We start from the raw sequence: 19,668 nt of genomic DNA, 5'->3' as shown, positions 1-19,668 counted from the left end.
AGCAAAGCCTCCAATATCTTGCAAGACAACAACCTTAGTTGTCAGAGAACGTGTGTGCAAGACAAAACAAAAGGAAATGATGATCAGAGTGGGATTCGAACCCACGCGATTTCTCACTAGTAAACTCCATTTCAGGTGAGCCTGAAACTAGCGCCATAACCACTCGGCCATCTGACCAAACTGATGAAGCTTCGAAGGTGCTAGGACAATAACAATCTCAGCGTAGTGGGAAAATAGGGAGGTAAGGCGCAAGGATGGTTGAACGTCTTGTTTCTGCTTGTGTAGGGTTGTAGTGGGTATATAGACGGTCTCTCTTCAAGTTTCGTTAGAAGAAAACGTCAAACCGAGGAGCAGAACAATAGAGATAGACAGAAGCATTCAAGATTCTATTGATCTGTAATCGTCTAGTAGGAGCAAAGAGCGTTCAAGATGTAAGAAGGGGTATGTTGTCAAAAGAACCGGGTAACCTCTCTTGCGAGGCCCAAAATATGTACAGTTTAAAGAAGCAAAAGACGCTGAAACTCCAGTAATGCAAAAAAGTTCATGGTCATCCAGGAGTGTGAGATTGAGAAAAAAGCATGGCTAAGACGATGCTCAGGAGATGCTGAAGGACTCTCCGCAACCACATTGCTCAGCTGAGAAATATGTTAGCATGCTGACAGTAGGCTGGATAAATATACGGATTGACTTACTGATATTGGGGTTCTTGAAAATGAAGCGCTCATTCAGCTTGTCCTCGAGCCAGTCCATTTCTGATCCAATGATGCTGAAAAGAGCCTTGGAGTCGATCAGAACCTTGACACCATCTTGCTCGACCGTCTCGTCAAATGCTCCAGCCTTGTCCACGTATTCGAGATGATATGCCAATCCTGAGCAGCCTCTGTTACGGACGCCAACACGGACCAGCTTTGCCTCGGGTTGCTCCAATAGCTCGCGCAGATGTGTTACAGCGGCAGGCGACAGTGTGATGGCGGCCTTGCGAGGGCGCAGCTTGCTCTTTCTCTGAGGCTTGGAAGTGGCAGATGTGGTTGCTGAGGATGATGTGTTTGCGGCCGAGGACTTTTGGGCTTCTTGCTCAGGAACGCTGACAGGTTGGTCTGCTGCGGGAGATGGCTTGGACTGGCGCGACGAGGTGGATGGAAGCGGGGGAAGACCAGCAATAGAAGTCTCGGGTACACCAGCGTTTCGTGGCGAGGGCATGGGGTCCAGTGAGTAGGGACGGTATGCGGTAGCGGTCTGCAGGTTTCGTCGCGAAGAGAAGCGAAGAGCAGGCTGTGATGTGCGGAAGGCAGGACGCAGACATTGTTGGCATTGAGCACGAGGGGCACCGCCAGCGGCGAATCGGAACATGCTTGTCGGAGCCGACAATGTGGCGCGAGGCAGAGACATGGCTGCTGTAATTTGAATACGAGTTGTAGAGAGAGCCAGAGAATGTGTCGAGTAGGAGGTTGATTGGGCGAGTCGTAGGCAGTAGTCAAGTGTTGTGAGTCGAAGAGTGATGATTGTGTGTCTTTGTCAGAATGGCAAGCACGGGCAAAGCGGGAATCTCGAAAAGCTATGATCGCATCCACTGCTGCAGCCAATCACAGTCACTGCTTTGTAAACCAAGGTAGCCAAGCCTCGGACTTTTATGTGCCGACATGCTTCATGAACGGAAATGCAACCAAGAAATTCCAATGGCATTTCTATCTGCTACTCTAGCATAAAACCAAGGCAATATGATCAAATTTGTCCCGAGGGCACTGGGTAAGGTCCGTACCCAGGTCTTGGGAAGTTGGGTGTACCATCAGCATTCCACGTGAACTGCTGTGTTCTAATCGTTCTCGCACTCCATCCATTCGTAGGATCTCTCATACCATGATACACGATCCAGTCCTGAGTACCATCGGGACTCTTAGTGAAACTGGCGTGCCCCACTCCGTACGCTTCTTCCTTTGGGTTCTGGTAGAAGACACAACCTTCATTGTTCTTGCGCCAATCTGATGGGTTCATCGGATCATCACCAACAAGCTCTAGCTGACCCAGGCAATAGTTGCGGTTGTCAGATCGAGCAGCACTGTAAATTACAAATTGTTGACCCGTAGTAGGGTTGGTGAGTTGTTGTGGTCCTTCGTTGGATGAGAGGCGGTAGTTCCAAGGTCGTCCATAAGGTGTCTTCTCCCAAGGGTTATCTGGCACGCTGATGATCTGACGTTCCGTGAAGTTACTCTCCACAGTCCAAGGATCGGACATCTTGGTAATACAGAGATTTGATGGCCAGGCATCGTATTGACGGTACCAGCAACTGTAGATGTGATACAGCCCAGAGTCATGTTGGAAGTAGGTACCGTCGATAGCGAATTGATCGTAAGTATTGAGCTGAGACTTCAGAGTATAGGTCGAGTCCCATGGGTCAGAAGATGAGCCTTCAAGAACATACATGCGATGGTGAACTGCTGGACATGAGAAGTCGCACCACATGTCGACGTCAGGTGGAGGCGAATCATTCGCGGGGTCCGCGGTGAAAATGATGTACCAGGAGTTATCAATCTGGTGCAACTCAGGTGCCCAGAGGTCAGTTGAGTAGTTCATGCCTGGGGGTGGGTTGAAGGCCAGCTTAACGTCGGCATTGTTCCAATCAGTCAAGACAGAGCTTCGACGTATAGTTATGTTGGTATTGGTAGTTTCCGTCATGTAATAATAGTCTCCATAACGAATTACCCATGGGTCTGCGCCCACTTCATTGAGGATAGGGTTTGTGTATGTGGAGGCATTGGAAGCGGAAGTACCATTAGTGGTATTCGAGTACTGAGCAGAGACAAAAGAAGTCAGAAGCCCTAGCGAAGGGAGTGCAGAAAGGAAAAACATGTCGCTTTGCAAAGAGAAGAAATCGAGACGAACATGGCAAAGACTTTATTTATACCTAACTTCAAAGATCGACAAGCAGCCAAGATAGGAAGGATGGCAGGGTGACATGCATCTTTAAACCATCATCCCCGCCTTTTGCTCGCACTCCCCGCAAACCGAAAAGACGCAGCCACGCGATTTCGGCTTGTTGTTGACCGAATTTAGCCGCTGACTTTTGACGATTGCGCCTCGAAATCTGTCCTCGCGGCGACAAGACAAGAAAATGAATAACGACCAGTTCAGAAAGCTGCTCAATACACCGGCGCGACAAGATGGTGCCAGCAGCAACCCGCGGCCGAGTGCCGTACCCTCATCACTTGGATCAAAACGCTCTTCTTTTATGCCCATGACGCCACGTTCAGTTCGAGGTGTCACTGGAAACGATTTCGCCCGCCAGGTTGCCGAGCGCAATGCCGCAAACCAGACTACCAAGAAGTTCAAAGGCGGTGCTGCGCCCAAAGGATCGCGACTAGGCTCAGGCTTCACCGACCGTACGCAGAACCGATACGATGACGAGACCGATGAGCGAGCTGCCCGTATCAAAGCTCTTGAGGAACAAGTCAAACTCGGACAACTCGACCATGCGACTTTCGAGGCTCTACGCGATCAAATTACAGGCGGTGATGTTGGTGCTACACATTTGGTCAAGGGTCTGGATCGCAAATTGCTCGAGCGAGTCAGAAAAGGTGAAGATGTGCTGGGAGGCTCTGGACCTGCGAAAGAGGAAGACTTAGAAGATGAGTTTGAGAAATTCGAAGAGAAGGAGGTTGCTCGTGTCGAGCGAGAGAAGGTCGTCAAGAAGGGAGAAATGGCCCCTCCTCCACCCGTCGCTGGCGCAAAGAGATCTAGAGATCAAATCCTGGCTGAGCTGAAAGCACAACGGAAAGCGCAGGCTGATGCAAGATTGGCTGCGAGACCAGAGTTGGGCGACAAGTTTCGTGACGTTGGTTCTTCGCGCGCAAGTTCGCGTATCGAAGTGGATGCAAAAGGGCGTGAAGTCCTTATCACCACTGACGAGCATGGAAACGTCAAGAAGAAGGTTAGAAAGGTCCAGGTACCGAGCGAAGAGCCTGCTCAACAAGCACAACCGCACAAGTTCCTCGACGAAGGTATCACAGTGCCAGCACCGAAACCCGTTGAGAAACCTGTAGAAGCAACCAAGGACGATTCAGATGACGACATCTTTGATGGCGTTGGCGATGATTACGACCCGCTAGGAGGATTGGGCGACGACGATGACTCTTCAGACGACGAAGATGGAGAAGTACGGGAGAAGGCGATCAAGCTCGCCCCATCACAATCAAAGTCACCTTCTTCAGAGACAGAAGCAACATCAAATTCGGAATCAAAAGAAGCCACAACAACCTCAATGCCACCCCCTCCACCACCAACACAACCCACAGCTCCACGCAACTACTTCCAATCCACCACAACCACAACCAACGAAACCACAGAACCACAAGCACCCCAAAACCCCTTCAACGACGCCTCCTTCCTCGCCGCCATCAAAAAAGCCGGCGCCCTCTCAAACATCTCCCTATCCCTCAATGCATCCTCCTCTGACGACCCATCAGCCCCCGAATCAGCAGAAGCCAAAGAACTACGTCTGCAGAAACGAGCACAGATGCTTGCAGCCAGTGACCGCGATCTCGAAGACATGGATCTTGGGTTCGGGTCTTCGAGGTTTGGAGATGAGGAGGAGGGCGATGATGGACAGAGGATCAAGTTGTCGACTTGGAAAGGTGGCGCTGGTGATGATGACGATGATGGGCATGAGGGTGGTGGTAAAGAGAAGAAAAAGAGAGGTAGGAAGAGAAAGGGTGACAAGAATAGTGCTCAAGATGTCTTGGGTGTTATGGAGAGGAGGAAGGAGGCTGGAAAGTAGATCTGGGATACTCAGATTGTTTCTGAAGTCAACCTAGGTAGTCAATTTAGGTCTGAGCCTACCTGCTTCGTACTTGCCGTTCCTGGATCCGTCACCTGCTCCTGCCGATTGTACCTCCTCTATCCATGGCCAAGTTTTGACATCTTTATAATCTCGTCCAGAATATTTCCCATGATCATCAGCGGCGATGGTCTACCGGTCAAGACGCTGCGTCAATGTGTCTTGCAAACACAAGCTCTTTCGGACATCAATTTCGCAGAGTTGCGAGGTGTCCACTATGGAAGACGCAGAGATCGTGAGTTCGAATCTTACTCGCCGCAATATCCACTTGATGCTCTTTGCGACAAGTGCTCAAAATCTGCTGAGTGACCCAGATCCATACAAGCAGCACAAGATTCACATCAACACCACAGAGCAAGAAACACGTATAGATGCATAAAGGATGTTTTGTTCAATCGAAAAGTTGGTGATAATTGACACGCTATCGCTATAATTTAGACATAAGAAAACTTTTTGTACCAAGCAAACGTCTCTTCCTTTCCTCTCTAATGCGAGAATCGAGATGTTATTGCTTCCAAAATCGAAGATCGAACCCTTCATTCCTGCCCCCACACGTTGTTACATATCATCGCGTGCTCTTTCGCCCCTAATAGGTCTTGTTCGTAATCGTCACCTCTAATGTCGAGGAGATGCAAGTTGGGTATCTTCTAAAGGTTGGACCATGTCGGGCCCGGGTATTGTGCTTGTTGTGTCGTCGCGGCGGTTCCGAATTTACTTGATCTCGACACACTTGACGTCGAAGATCAAGGTGGAGTTCTTGGGGATGCCAGGGAGGGACTGGGAGCCGTAGGCGTGGTGGGCAGGGACGGTGATACGTCTCTCACCACCAACCTGGATGCCGGCAATACCAATGTCCCAGCCCTTGATGACCTCACCGGTACCGAGCTTGAAGCTGAAAGGCTTGCCCTTCTTGTTGGAGTCGAAGACCTTGCCGTTCTGGAGCTTGCCAATGTAGCGCATACCGATGCGGTCACCCTTCTTTGCGGCAGGGCCGGAGCCGATCTTCTTGTCGTCGATGGTGACACCGTTGACGGTCTTGACGGCGGGAGCCTTGGACTTCTCAGCACCCTTTGCGACAGCGGGGGAGCTCGAGCCGGTGGGACCCAGCTCGAGGTTCTTAGAGAATTGTACCTTCTTGTCTGACTTTGCAGCGGGAGTCTCGAGCTTCTTGGCGGCCTCGTCGGCGGGAACGGCCTTGCCCTCGTTGGTCTTGACCTTCTTTGCGTTCTTCTCAGCGGGCTTGGCCTTGGAGATCAAGTCGTCGAGAGTCTCGGCCTCGTCCTCAGCGGCACGCTTCTTGCCCTTCTTGTCGGCCTTCTTCTCAGCCTTAGCAGGGACAAGAGCGGGAGCCTCGTCATCCTCGATCTCCATGATACGGGGGTCCTCCATGTCGTCGAGCTCATCCTCAGAGTCCTCGTCGCCGTAAAGCTCATCCTCATCAGGGGAGAGGTCGTACTCGTCCTCATCCTCGTCCTCAGAGTCGTAGTCCTCCTCGGGTCCGTGGGTGTGGTCGGGCTCAACGTAGTTACCGGTAAGGTAGACGTCGTGGGTACCAGTAACCATGAACCAAACACGCTCGTCGTCACCGACAGTGATGTCAAGAGTCTGCTGGTAGTGCTGTTTGGACTTTGTCAGTAACGTTCGCGAGACAAAAAAAATGGATTGACCAGCGTGGTAACTTACGTTCTCGGGGTCGAGAGTGCAGAGAACGAACTCCTCGGGCTCGAACTCCTCATCATCCTCGTCATCCTCATCGTCCTCGTCAGACTCCTCGTCGTCGTCAGCCTGGACCTTGCCCTTGCCCTTGACCTTGGGCGAGTCAACATCCATGCTCTCGAGCTCTGCCTTGAGCTGCTTAGCGGCGGCAGCCTTGCGAGCCTTCTTAGACTTGGCAGGGTCGCTGGGACCGGCCTCGTCGTCAGACTCATCATCCTCCTCATCGTCGTCAGAGGCGAGCATCATGTCCATCTCCTCGGGGTCGAAGTCGGAGTCGTCCTCGTCCTCCATCTGGAGAGGAGCGCGGATGATCTTGAGGGTGGCACGGGGCTTTTTGCCCTTGGTGTCCTCGTCGAACTCGGGCTCGGCGCTGGGGTCGATGGCAGCCATGGTCAGGCGGAACTGATATGCGCGTAAGCATTGCTGTCTTAGTAGAGAATGGTTCGCTGGGAAAACTTACAGCAGCAGGGATTTCACCGCTGGCAGCGACGGGCATGCCGCCGGCAGGGACCTCGAGTCCGAAAACAGCCATAGGAAGGACACCCATTGTGATAGATTTGATATGAATTGATTGAAGAAAAAAAGAGAGATGAAAGAGTGAAGACAAGAAGAGCAGCGCAGCGTTGATGAGAGACAGCTTTGAAAATTTTGTGCACGGACCACCTGCTTGCCTGGCAACGCAGACTTTCATCGCATCGAAGGCCCAGGAAGCTCATGGTGAAGATCGTTGGCTTCCATCACTTGCCACAACTCGAATTTCATACCAATACTATATACAAGCATATACTGTAGCCCATCCACTTCATAAATCAAAAACTGTATACTTGTCTTGATGAACGCGTCTCTGAGTGAGAGTAGTCCTGCATCTAGATAATCAGGGTCATCTCTTGGCATACGCTCGACATCGAATTCTCCACGAACGAGTGGCGGCGCGTGTCTCGCGTCCCACTTTAGCATCCTTTGTCTCGAGCAAGCCACCATGAACAATGCCACTCTCGACGGAATCTTGTATTACATCAGATCTTGACCCACGACGTGCAATGCGACCATTATAACACTGGTGAACATGCGGCATGAATTCCCGCCTTGATACACGATCCGCGCAAACGCGCAAACGCATCGAGAACCATACCTTTGAAGATGAAGCCGGCGACGAGTACGAAGCTTCAAAATTTGGTGGCCACAGAGAGTATCTGCGCCGGAAGAGGATCAAGTTGCAAAACTTGGACTCGGAATTGCGCGCTCGATCTGATAATCCACCCATTTTCAAGGGCATTGTGGTTTACGTTAACGGCTACACCCAACCTTCACTAAATGACCTTCACACCATGATCGTCGCTCATGGTGGCGGCTTTGCGCAATACCTGGATGGCAAGACTTTTGTGACACACATCGTCGCCAGCAGCCTTACGCCCAAGAAAGCTGTCGAGTTCAAACGATATAGAATCGTCAAACCTGCTTGGATCGTCGATAGTATCGCAGCTGCAAAGTGTCTCCCATGGGACAACTATCGCGTTGTCGACGAAGGTGTTGGTCAGAAAGTGCTTGCTTTCAACAATGGTCAAATGTCGAGTCAGGTTAATAGACAAGTAAGAGGCTACAGAGACCAAACCGACAACAGCTGGTATACTAGCCAGCTCAAAGGTTTGCAAACAGGTGCTCCTAGCCAGACATCTTCACAAAGACCTTCTTTTCTCAAAGGTCCGCCAGCGCCCACCAATCCTCCGACAGTGACGCCTGAATACGATGATATACATGATTCGGATTTCGAGGCGCTGGACGAGGACAAGGAAGATGCGTCAGACTATGTGGAATCTGCTCTTGAACGGAAACCACTCGACCAAGAACCGCATACTCCTCCACGTACTAGCTCTGCAGAAGGGAATCTCGAGCCAGATTCGATACCGCCTCATTCTACGTCACCGTATGGTCAGGATGCTTCATCAGCAGACAGCACGAAACAGACAACCATGCCGGAAGCAGAACCTCAGCAGAAAGCTACGGAGTTGACTGCCGAAGAGCACAACGCCATTCTCCTGGCTGATCCGCGTCTCCGCAAATCGACAGTTGTCAATCCAGAATTCCTTCAACAGTATTACCGAGAATCACGGTTGCATCATCTGTCAACCTGGAAAGCAGATCTGAAGTCACAACTTCAGGCGCTCACAGCCGAAAAGTCTGCCTCTCAGAAGACCCGTCCGAAGCGTCCTGTCGGTGCTCGTCGTTATATCATGCACGTTGATTTCGACAGCTTCTTCGCCGCTGTTTCGTTGAAAAAGCATCCGCACCTCAAAGACAAGCCTTGTGTGGTTGCTCACGGTACCGGCTCTGCTGGTGGCAACGGATCTGAGATCGCATCTTGCAATTATCCAGCAAGAGAGTATGGTGTCAAGAATGGAATGCAAGTCACATGCTGACTGCTCGCCAAAAATCAAAGCTAATATATTTGCAGGTGGATGAAGAGAGCTCAGGAACTGTGCCCTGATCTCAAAGTTCTTCCGTACGACTTTCCAGCCTATGAAGAGTCAAGCAGACAGTTCTACTCCGCTATCCTGGAAACAGGGGGTCTGGTGCAAAGTGTAAGTGTAGACGAAGCGCTCATTGATATCAGCATTCAATGTATAGCCGTCGGCGGCACTGATGGCGTTCGTCGATCCGAGGGTAGCAACTACCGTGAGCAGTCTGAGGCAGACCGCATTGGCCGAGAGCTTCGAGAGGAAGTACTAAAGCGAACTGGATGCAATGTGTCAATCGGCATCGGAGGCAACATATTGCTCGCCAAAATTGCCCTTCGAAAAGCAAAGCCAGCGGGACAATTTCAGCTCAAACCTGAGGATGTTCTCGACTTCATTGGCGCTCTCGAAGTTCAGAGTCTACCAGGTGTCGCTTATAGTATTGGCGGCAAGCTGGAGGAGGTTGGCGTCAAGTACGTCAAAGACATTCGTGAGCTCTCAAAAGAAAAACTAGTCAATACGCTTGGTCCAAAGACGGGCGAGAAGATCTGGGAGTACAGCCGAGGCATCGACAGAGCTGAGGTTGGCGAACAAGTTGTTCGCAAATCAGTGTCCGCGGATGTGAACTGGGGCGTCCGCTTCGAGAATCAAGAGCAAGTTGATGAGTTCATGGTCAGTCTCTGCGGGGAGCTGCAAAAACGACTGATCAAGGAGAATGTAAAGGGCAGACAGTTGACTGTCAAAGTCATGCGACGGTCTCCTGATGCTCCTCTCGATCCTCCAAAGCATCTTGGCCACGGCAAGTGCGACACTTACAATAAGAGTATCCAACTTGGCGTCGCAACCAACGACAGTGCCATTATGACCAAAGAGGTCTTGACAGTGATGCGCAGTTTCGGTTTCAGTCCTGGGGAACTTCGCGGAATAGGAATTCAGATGACCAAGCTGGAGCCTCTCAAAGCTGGAACGGATGGTCGCGCTGACAGCAGCCAACCGCGCTTGCAATTCAAGACAGCTCAAACCACCCGACCGAAGTCGGATACTACTTTTGAGGCCGAGCAGACTGAAGATCCTATCACAGACGACATCAAGACGCCAAAGAGGAACAAAGTACGAGACGTTTGCGGCTCAAGCTTTCTAAACAACATTGCCATCGACCAATCACCGAGCAAAAGACCCCTAAATATCTACGGCACGCAATTTGCGCTTCCAACCCAAGTCGATCCTAGTGTACTCGCTGAGCTGCCAGAAGAGATTCGAGCCAGACTTATCAGACATTCACGTCCAAAGCAGATCCCGGATAATCAAGTTGATGGCCGTAAAAGTCCAACGCCAGCGAAGAACCCTCCTCGCGTAGCTCCAGCAGCGATAACTTTACCCAATCAATCGCAACTTGATCCAGAGATTTTGAACTCGTTGCCTGAAGATGTCCGTCGAGATGTCATGGCAATGTACCAGACCACAACAACATCACCACGTAAGGGACAAGATCAAACAATTCTTCCACAATCACCACGCAAAAATCGCATTATCCCTCCAGTCAAGAAGCTGGGTGGAAGGAAACCTCGCGGTGGAGGTTTGTTTGCCAGGGCCAGAGCCAGCAACGGCAACTCCACACTCACACAAGCCAACTTCGTCGCCGGAGATACGGATACAGACGACATGAGCGCCGCAGAGGAAATCGACGAAGACTTTCTCGCAGCCCTACCTCCCGAAATCAGAAAAGAGGTCTTGGACGAACGAAGATCAGCACAACTCCGACGTTCTGGCGGCATCGAAGCCACAAAATCACGAACAGGAAAACGACAAGAAACACCTGCCAATACGATAGAACGATTTTTCCAGTTGCCTCCTCGACCACAGAAACCGACTTTCACCTCGAATAAGCTGACAGAACTTCCGGATTTGAGAAAAGCAGTCAGAGAATGGGTCAAGGAGTTTTGGGATGAGGCGCCGTATGCGGAAGATACGGCTTCTTTGGTGACGTATCTGGTGGCTGTGGTTAAGCAAGAGAGGGATGTCGATAAAGCTGTCAAGGTTGCCAAATGGCTAGGGTTGATGGTTGAACAAGAGGTTTTGCAAAAGGAGATTGGAGAGGATGTCAAAGAGGGGTGGGGGCAAGCTTGTTTGGAAGTCAGGAATGGCGTTCAGGATGCTATTGTTGCTAGGGGGTTGCCTGAGGTGGATTTTGGTTGAAGAGACGTGGGAATGAGACGACTAAATGTGTCTTGTCATCTCTGTATTTTTTACTTGATAGTGTACTGCATGGTGGTAAAGCAGAGAACCATGTTTGTGTGTCTATGTTATCGTGACGCCGAGCAGGGAAAGGCGATCACTACGACAGGCTTGGAATTCACAATCTTTATATGACTACAAAACAGGCACAACGACCTCCAAGAGTTAGAGCTCAAATCTATATACAATGCACTATCATGACAGTTATGACAAGAGACAACAAACAATAATTCAAACCGTTGCTATAGTTGAATTGATGAAATATTGCGGTTTCTTCTTTGTTGAGTATGCAACCCTGTCGTGATATTCGCAGTCGATGCAGACGATATTAGTGATGTTTCTCTGAGAAGCATAGAGTTTCTGTTGAGTCCGTGTCCGAGTTCCGTAACCAAGAGCCTTGATGGGGTATTCGCAATGTCAACTGCATTCGGTAACGTGAGAATTTGTTGACTTTGACGAGGACCAGTCTCCAGCCGTAATGCCGTTCGCAGACATGGAACAGCGGAGGTGACCACAACCGACTTGGCTGATTTGCTGTAAAAGAAGTTTTTAAGATGGCTATCGAGTAACCATCAAAGCGTCCCAAAAGCCAACCAATTATCATTCATAAAGTCCATATTCGTATCCATCCAAGTCTGAAAGTCCTCTGGAAACGCCAAGTCGTTTAGCGATGCATCATACCCACTAGTTTGTTGCATGGTATCCATGACTAGCATCTGACTTGCGTCCGTCGGAACGTTGTGCTCATTATCTGCACGCAATCGAGCAGCTACAAAGTGTTTTGCGAGATTGTAGAAGGCATGGCAGAGTTGTTGGAAGCGTTGCAGGGGTTCGCGTTGGGATTTGTCGTTCAGCCATTCGATGGATGCGACAAAGTCTTCGAGGAGTTTTAGGTCGGAGATGTTGAGGTCTGTGATGACGTTGCGGAAGAGGACGATGAAGGATGTAAAGGGACATAACATGATGGACCTAGGATAGGTCAGTGAAGCTGTTCATAAGAAGGATTTTCGATTGACTTACCAGGTCATGTATTCGAGCTTGAATTCTGAACCCATGAATTCTGCTTTTTTGCTGCAACTATAATGGACTTGCATAGTTGATCTTGCAGCTTGCAAGGAAAGCTGTTGAGCGTTGGCAGCTTCAGGCATGGCTCTATAGACAAGCGTGAATAAGCTGTAGAGAATAACATCACTGCTTTCCTTGTAGAAGGATGTGTACTCTTGAAGCCAGCCTGGCTCTTCAAAGCACTAAAAACGAGATTTGATCAGTCATGTAGTTTGACGCCCAGATTGAAAAACACTAACCTTTTGGTTCATCGCCAACACTTCGTGGATCTTGATGATAAATTCTTGGCCTTGTCGTTGTCGCTCAGACAGAGACTTGATACCTCCGGGAGCGTACAATCTATCATAAATAGCTCCCTATGCTTGTAAGCAATTGCTGGCTTTGGATGAAACTATTCACCTACCTGTATTTTCGCCATCTCGAGCGAAAGTGCCAACCACTCCATCAATTTATCATGCTTGTAGTCAAAAGGGCCAGGCCCTTGATCTTTCCAGATATTAATGACATCTTTCGGAGAGGTTGAGATATCAAAGTCTTGAAGTGCGGATGCTCGACCAAGTCGAAGTGACAGCGATTTGTCGATAAAGTAAACCGACCAGAATAGCATAGATCGTTTAACGTATACCCCACCATCGCTACTCCGACTGGGGATCAAACGATGGTAGCCCAAAGATTGACATAAACGCGCTGCAGTGCTCGTCAGTGTCCAAGCTGCGTTGATGTCGGCGGTGTAGATGGCGAATGCAGCCTAAACAGTGTCAACAGAGGATCTGAGCCAACAGTGATGAAGGATTACTTACGGCAGAAGAGAGAGCTGCTATGTTGTCATCGGTGGGCTCCACAAAGAGATTATAAGATGATATGCACGTGGCCAGATGTTTGTAACAAACCGGGACATAATCAGCATACTTTGACATGTCCACTCCAGCTCTTTGCATAATCGGATTCCCTTCTAAGAGCCAGCACAGCGCGCAATACACCAAAACTGAGGTTGCAAGTGGGCATGTTGATGGCGAGCGACAGAACTCATCGTACATTCGGTAAAAGTCCTCGACATCGTCAAAGAGCCACCAGGTAAACATGTCATTCAAATCATCCGCTATCAAAAATCTCAGCATTGAACAGGGCTTGCAATAATTCAGCTTGCATACCTTCGACATACGTAAAAAGTCTCAGCACCTCATCCCGTGGAGGTAATTCCGAATGCTGAAGGTCACTTAGCGAACCCATCCGGGAGAGCAAAGTGATGCTAGGAGGTTCGGAGCGGTGCTTTTCTAGCAAGTATCGTAGAGATGCAAGGGCATTGACTGTGTTGGGATCATTGCGAATAGTCATTGGTGCTGCTTCCAGTAGGTGTTGCAAGGCTTCATGGGCTTGCCTCGAATGTGCGACCAGGGAAGACTCTCCTTCGAATTGCTCAACTTGAGGAGTACGAATCGGCAAAGAACTACTCGGCGTGGGTGTAAAGGTCACTGAAGAGGATCCAGATTCGGGTTGCTTGCATTCCGAAGGGGTCCTTGTTCCCGAGGCCAACACCTGTAGCAACTTTTCGATGCTCTCAAGGCGTTGTTCCATGCGATCAATTTTCTGTTCACTACATCGAGTTAGACAGATCCTCTAAGGGGGTTTGTGCTCCAAGTCTAGCCTGAATTGATCGCTTACTATTGGTTAGAGATGAGCACCCTAGATCGTGGTTTAGTAATGTCATTGCTTCTACTAGTGATCTTGCATATCACTCCAGCAGTCTTGCAATTAGAGCAGGGTGTGGTCTTGTCGCATCGTATCTTCCGCACTCGACAAACATCACACTATAAATATGTCAACGTTGTTAAGGTATGTAGAGCCGACATACATACTGCTCTTGGCAATGACCTGCTGAATGCGGTCGCTCCATCTTCAGAGTCTGTCATTCTGCGTTCGGTATCAACAGCAACTAGTAGCCCTAGAATTCTGCAATACCGGACCCCGAGAAGGCGCGGACACCGAGCTTGGTATGATTGGAAGCTTGTATTTGATGATGCTCCTGCCCAGCAACGTCTTGTGGGACCACCAGATAGAGCCCTCAGCGATTATATTGTGTGAGCCAAGACTGGGCACGCGTCAGTCTGAGATTTTTCGTAGGCAGAAGAGATAAATTTGGCATATTGCGACGCTGTTGTAGACATCGTATAGACAAATGGGTAGCTTGGTCGCTCCTTCGGGCGTCCGCGGACAGCGAGCTTTCTTCGAACGTCTATACACTTGTGTAGAGCCCGTCGCTGTATCTTTTGGAAGGTGCTTGTGGCGCCAAGCTGTGAAGTAGAGAACGTTAGGGCTATAGTTGCGTTCTCCAAGCTCTTCCTCTAACGACGCGGCTCCCGCGCGCTGCGAGCGAACCTTCGATCGACAGCGAGCTTGAACGACTTTCTTTGATGACAGCATTTTTCTGGAATATAACACGGTGACTGCAGCGTAGTATTCACAATGTCCACACGCAGAATCTTTTCTCCATACGATGCCAGATAGTAAAAAGACATCGAACCCTGACACGACAGATGAAGCAGTAAAGACCCAAGGATGGGCTGCCTATCTTGTATGTAGAAAGTTATTCTTGACACGTTTTGACTGACAACTTGAAGCGAATGTTCCATTACGCCGATCGGCCAGGTATTGCGCTGTATACAGTTGGAATGATTTGTATGGCAGCTTCGGGGACCGCCTTACCACTACTTGATCTTATTTTTGGTCAATTTGTCAATACCTTCAACGACTTTGCGGTTGGCAATATCTCTGTCGGCCACTTTCGCGCTGAAATCGCACAAGCTAGGTATGATTATCTGAAAGACCTCTAGGAGTACTGGACCCTGTCACACTTTCGCTGTAGAAACGGGATTACCACGGAGAGGTGTCATCTTGAGCTATCTCTATGGCTGTGTCTCTAACTTGTCAAGCGACTGTGCACTAACATAGCTTGACAGAGTGGTTCTCCATGTAAAGAGTAGCAACAGGATTGAGAACTGACTTATATCACAGTCTGTATCTTGTCTACCTGGCGATTGCAAAATTGGTTGTATTCTATGTCGGAACGATCGCTTTCTCATTCGCTGCAATGCGAACAGTCAGAGCATTGCGCATTGACTGTATCAACAGAACCCTGAGGCAAGAGGTTGCTTTCTTCGACAATGGCAACACTGGCGCTATTGCTGTCCGCTTGAGCACAAATTCGAGTCATATACAGCAAGGAATGGCAGAAAAGCTGGGGTTAATAGTCCAAGCCATCAGTGCGTTGATTACAGCTTTTGTTGTGGCTCTTGCAGTACAATGGAAGCTTGCTCTTATCACAATCTGCATCATACCAGCCATCGTCATCACGACCGGCATTGGTATTGCTATTGATGCCTCGCAGGAAAACAGATGTATGAAGCTGTACGGCAAAGCAGGTTCTCTTGCCACGGAAACATTTTCGAGCATTCGTGTAGTTCACGCTTATTGGTCCCAGCCCAGGATGATCGAGAGACACAACCAGATTCTGGACGATGCGCAAAAGCAAGGCATGCGGAAGTCATTAAATTGGGGCTTGCTGTACGCCAACGAGTTTTTCTTCGTATTTGCTGGCTATGGTTTGGCCTTCTGGCAAGGCATTCATATGTATGCTAGGGGCGAAATCGAAGCCCCCGGCAAAATCATAACGTATTGCAAGCTCTTGTCCTTGGAACGTGCTACTTACTGATCGATTACAGAGTTATATTCGCTGTCCTTGTCGCCGCGCAATCTGTGACTCAAGTCGCTCCCCAGATGCAAGTTATTGGTACGTACAACCAAGACAACTTCGTGTGCTTGTGTGAAAATGTATCTTAGAAGCACATCTCTACTCTCCTATTCAAGCCAGAAGCTTTCTTTTCAATGACATGACTCATCAATTTCAGTCGCTACCATTATGCTAACTGGTGCAATAGCAAAAGCGGCAAGTAGCGCTGAGGAACTCCTCGAGGTGATTGACAGGCAGTCTCTTCTGGATCCGCTGGACAATAAAGGGCAGTGTCCGCAGTCGATCCAAGGAGAAATAGAGCTTACTGCTTTGAATTTTTCTTATCCCGCTAGACCCGATATTCGAGTCCTCGACGATTTCTCATTGAGAGTTCCAGCAAACAGCACAACCGCCTTGGTTGGCGCATCGGGATCTGGCAAATCTACTATCGTAGGCTTGATGGAGCGTTGGTATGAACCAGAGTCTGGAACCATCAAAATCGATGGGCGAGACGTCCGTGAACTTGACGTTCAGTGGCTTCGCACACAGGTCAGGTTCGTCCAACAAGAGCCGGTGCTTTTCAACACAACAATCTATCAGAATGTACGACTAGGTCTTGTTGGAGCAGCAGATCTGCCGGAGCAAGAAATTGAAGCCAGGGTGGTACAAGCTTGTCGAGATGCAAACGCAGACGACTTCATCAGGAACCTTCCCGATGGCTATCAGACTGTGGTCGGCGAACGAGCTAGTATGCTTTCAGGAGGCCAGAAACAGCGGATCGCGATCGCTCGAAGCATCATATCGAACCCCAAGATCCTTCTCCTGGACGAAGCGACCAGTGCTCTGGACCCCGAAGCAGAGAAACAAGTACAGAGTGCTCTTGATAGACTGCAAGGCTCGAGGACTACAGTTGTCATTGCTCACAAGCTTTCGACTGTCAAGAATGCCGATCGAATTGTCGTGCTTGACAAAGGTGTGATCAAGGAGCAGGGAACTCATGCGGAGCTTCTGAGCCAGAAAGGCGCCTATTATCGTCTTGTGATGGCACAAGATCTGGGAAATGACGATCAAACTGCCAAAGAAGACCCCGAAGCCACGGACACAGACATTAGTCACAGTTTGGCGGACAAGGAGTCTCATGGTATCGGAAAGGAGCTTGACAGAACTGTGAACGAAAGCGCCCGCACTCTCAACTACAGTCTGTCGAAGTGCTTTATCATCTTCGTCAAGGAACGTCGAGACTGCTGGATTAACTTGTTGATTATCGCCGTAGTCTGTGTCATCGGTGGCCTGACCTACCCAGCTCTGGCTATCTTGATCAGCAGACTTATCACTACCTTTCAACTACAAGGCTCTGAATTGACGAATCGAGGAGACTTCTACGCGCTCATGCTTTTCATTGTTGCACTCATCAATGGCATATTGTACTTCATTGCTGGATATGTTTCGAATGTCGTATGTCAGGTAAGTTAGACTTCCGTATATGTCCATAGAAGTGCCATACGGTCAAAGACCAGATTTCCGTGGAGCCGTCCTCCCCAGAGACTAACACGCTAGCAGGTTATCTCGAGACAATATCGCGAAGACATGTTCAACAACATCATATATCAAGACATGGAATACTTCGATCAACCCGAGAACGGCACTGGGGCCATTGTATCACGCTTATCACAAGCGCCAGCCAACCTACTCGAATTCATCGGCCTCAACTCTGCACTACTTTTCATCGTGTTGGTCATGCTAATATCCTCCGCCATTACGGCCATTATCTTTGGGTGGAAACTGGCACTGGTCGCTATTTTCGCTATCATGGTACCAGTAGTCAGCATGGGATACTGTCGTCTCAGAATGGAAATAAAACTCGAGGAGGCCACAGAGAGACTCTTCTCTGACAGCGCAGCGACTGCCTCAGAAGCAGTCTCGGCAATCAGAACTGTGGCTTCGCTTGCCCTTGAGAAGCATGTCATCGAACGCTATCAAGCACAGCTCAGGAACATTACGAAGAGGTCCAGTAACATGTTGCTCACGGCCAATTTGTTCTTTGCTGTGGCACAGGCTGTCGAGTTTGCTGCAATGGCATTGACTCTGTGGTATGGGGCACGTTTAATGTCTTATGGCGAGTACAGCACGACCCAATTTTTCACGGTATTTACCGCAGTTGTTTTTGCTGCCGAAGGTTCGGTACAGATGATCGCTTACAGTACGTCGCTTTCGAAAGCACGCGCTGGCGCGAATGAGATTCTCTGGCTTCGAGCTCAACATCCACGCATAGGCATACACAACCAATGCCACCAGATACTGGTGAATGAGAAGGAGCCACACAACTCCATGTCTTTCGAGCTGGAGAGGGTTGAATTTGCGTACAGCACCCGGCCTGAAACCAAGATCATCCAGGGTCTTGACATCGTGGTGCACCCAGGTGAATTTGTCGCATTCGTTGGTGCATCAGGGTGTGGCAAGTCGACTGTGGTATCGCTCCTAGAACGATTTTACGAGCCATCTGCTGGCCAAATCAAGCACCACGGCAAAGAGCTCAGAGAATACTGTCCCAGAAAGTACAGAGATGGTATCGCGTATGTGCAACAAGAGCCAAGTCTGTTCGACACAAGCGTTCGCGACAACATCCTTCTCGGAGCGATCGACTCAGCCACAGACGACGAAGTCGAAGCAGCCTGTCGTCAAGCCAACATCTGGGACTTTGTTTCTTCTCTTCCCGAAGGGTTAGAGACTGGTTGCGGAGTTGGAGGTACACGCTTATCTGGTGGTCAAAGGCAGCGTATATCAATCGCAAGAGCACTTGTTCGCCAACCCAAAGTGCTATTGCTCGACGAAGCAACTTCGGCACTAGATACGGAGTCGGAAAAATTAGTTCAGGCTTCAATTGCTCAGGCTTCGAGTGGTCGGACTGCCATCGCCATTGCCCATCGACTTTCGACGATCAAAGATGCAGATAAGATCTTTGTGTTGAGCCACGGTACCGTGGTCGAGCAAGGAAACCACCATGAATTGATACAGCAACAAGGGGTGTACTTCAAGCTTTGTCAATCTCAGTCCTTGTAAGGTGGAACTCTTTTAAGGTATTAGGTATTAAAATGGTTCATATGCAGCATACGATTATAGGATTTGAAATAGACTATTCGCAGCAATCAGGCAATCACAGTATCTAATTGAATCTGACGTTGTTGTTCTCCGCTTGACCTTCCAATATCCGAGGTGCAAGGTGAGCCAAGAGCTGCTCGGAAAAGGTCTCATCCATATAAAGCCCCAAACTGCCGTGACTGCTTCCCACCTCTCCCCACACCCTCCGACTACCACATTGCGATCCGGACTTGGTCTCCAAGACCCACAACGACCTCATAACTCGACGTTGAGAGACTGTCAATGCTGACCGAATCTTGCATCTGGTTGGGCGCTCTACTGAATTCAGAGAGTTTCACGAGGCCTTCGGATACGACAATGTGACTCGACACGGATATCCTGTGGATTCCGGACTCTAGAAAGCAAACAGCTGGGCTATCCACGAAATCGATTCTGGACCGTAGGAGAGCAGACTTGTGCATGCGAGAACATCTAGAATGTGCGCGAAGACACTGAAGGTAGGGACCATTAACTGCTCGGCCTGATAGGGCTTGAAATCGAAA

The 19,668-nt window shown here is 49.5% G+C and overlaps 7 protein-coding genes across 7 annotated transcripts; 3 read left to right on the top strand and 4 right to left on the bottom strand.

Annotated features, from left to right (window-relative positions):
- Positions 1-594: 594 nt before the first annotated feature.
- Positions 595-1,389, bottom strand: M437DRAFT_58165 (uncharacterized protein; the record flags this gene model as incomplete). Its single annotated transcript, XM_041023355.1, has 2 exons — positions 595-635; positions 693-1,389. 2 exons carry the CDS (start codon positions 1,387-1,389, stop codon positions 595-597), a joined length of 738 nt encoding a protein of 245 aa, XP_040875856.1.
- Positions 1,390-1,722: 333 nt separating this feature from the next.
- On the bottom strand, positions 1,723-2,847 carry M437DRAFT_88103 (Arabinanase/levansucrase/invertase; the record flags this gene model as incomplete). The annotated part of the gene is made up of 1 exon (XM_041028761.1): positions 1,723-2,847. The coding sequence occupies one exon, from the start codon at positions 2,845-2,847 to the stop codon at positions 1,723-1,725; it is 1,125 nt and encodes a 374-aa protein (XP_040875855.1).
- Positions 2,848-3,109: 262 nt separating this feature from the next.
- Positions 3,110-4,771, top strand: M437DRAFT_58402 (uncharacterized protein; the record flags this gene model as incomplete). The annotated part of the gene is made up of 1 exon (XM_041023394.1): positions 3,110-4,771. The coding sequence occupies one exon, from the start codon at positions 3,110-3,112 to the stop codon at positions 4,769-4,771; it is 1,662 nt and encodes a 553-aa protein (XP_040875854.1).
- A 771-nt stretch (positions 4,772-5,542) lies between these two features.
- On the bottom strand, positions 5,543-7,094 carry M437DRAFT_88101 (uncharacterized protein; the record flags this gene model as incomplete). The annotated part of the gene is made up of 3 exons (XM_041028760.1): positions 5,543-6,448; positions 6,515-6,949; positions 7,008-7,094. The coding sequence occupies 3 exons, from the start codon at positions 7,092-7,094 to the stop codon at positions 5,543-5,545; spliced, it is 1,428 nt and encodes a 475-aa protein (XP_040875853.1).
- Positions 7,095-7,620: 526 nt separating this feature from the next.
- M437DRAFT_58143 (DNA repair protein) lies at positions 7,621-11,196 on the top strand (the record flags this gene model as incomplete). The annotated part of the gene is made up of 2 exons (XM_041023350.1): positions 7,621-8,952; positions 9,010-11,196. 2 exons carry the CDS (start codon positions 7,621-7,623, stop codon positions 11,194-11,196), a joined length of 3,519 nt encoding a protein of 1,172 aa, XP_040875852.1.
- Positions 11,197-11,807: 611 nt separating this feature from the next.
- Positions 11,808-14,210, bottom strand: M437DRAFT_58120 (uncharacterized protein; the record flags this gene model as incomplete). The annotated part of the gene is made up of 8 exons (XM_041023344.1): positions 11,808-12,204; positions 12,256-12,482; positions 12,540-12,656; positions 12,704-13,048; positions 13,101-13,399; positions 13,452-13,894; positions 13,963-14,108; positions 14,157-14,210. The coding sequence occupies 8 exons, from the start codon at positions 14,208-14,210 to the stop codon at positions 11,808-11,810; spliced, it is 2,028 nt and encodes a 675-aa protein (XP_040875851.1).
- A 584-nt stretch (positions 14,211-14,794) lies between these two features.
- M437DRAFT_58457 (multidrug resistance protein 3) lies at positions 14,795-19,087 on the top strand (the record flags this gene model as incomplete). The annotated part of the gene is made up of 6 exons (XM_041023405.1): positions 14,795-14,872; positions 14,919-15,106; positions 15,313-15,969; positions 16,020-16,087; positions 16,236-17,491; positions 17,585-19,087. The coding sequence occupies 6 exons, from the start codon at positions 14,795-14,797 to the stop codon at positions 19,085-19,087; spliced, it is 3,750 nt and encodes a 1,249-aa protein (XP_040875850.1).
- Between the last annotated feature and the right edge of the window lie 581 nt (positions 19,088-19,668).

This window comes from Aureobasidium melanogenum (assembly GCF_000721775.1).
Source record: "Aureobasidium melanogenum CBS 110374 unplaced genomic scaffold scaffold_28, whole genome shotgun sequence".
Lineage (NCBI taxonomy): Eukaryota > Fungi > Ascomycota > Dothideomycetes > Dothideales > Saccotheciaceae > Aureobasidium > Aureobasidium melanogenum.
Note: the sequence above shows the minus strand (reverse complement) of the source record. Positions and strands in the feature narration are given on the sequence as shown.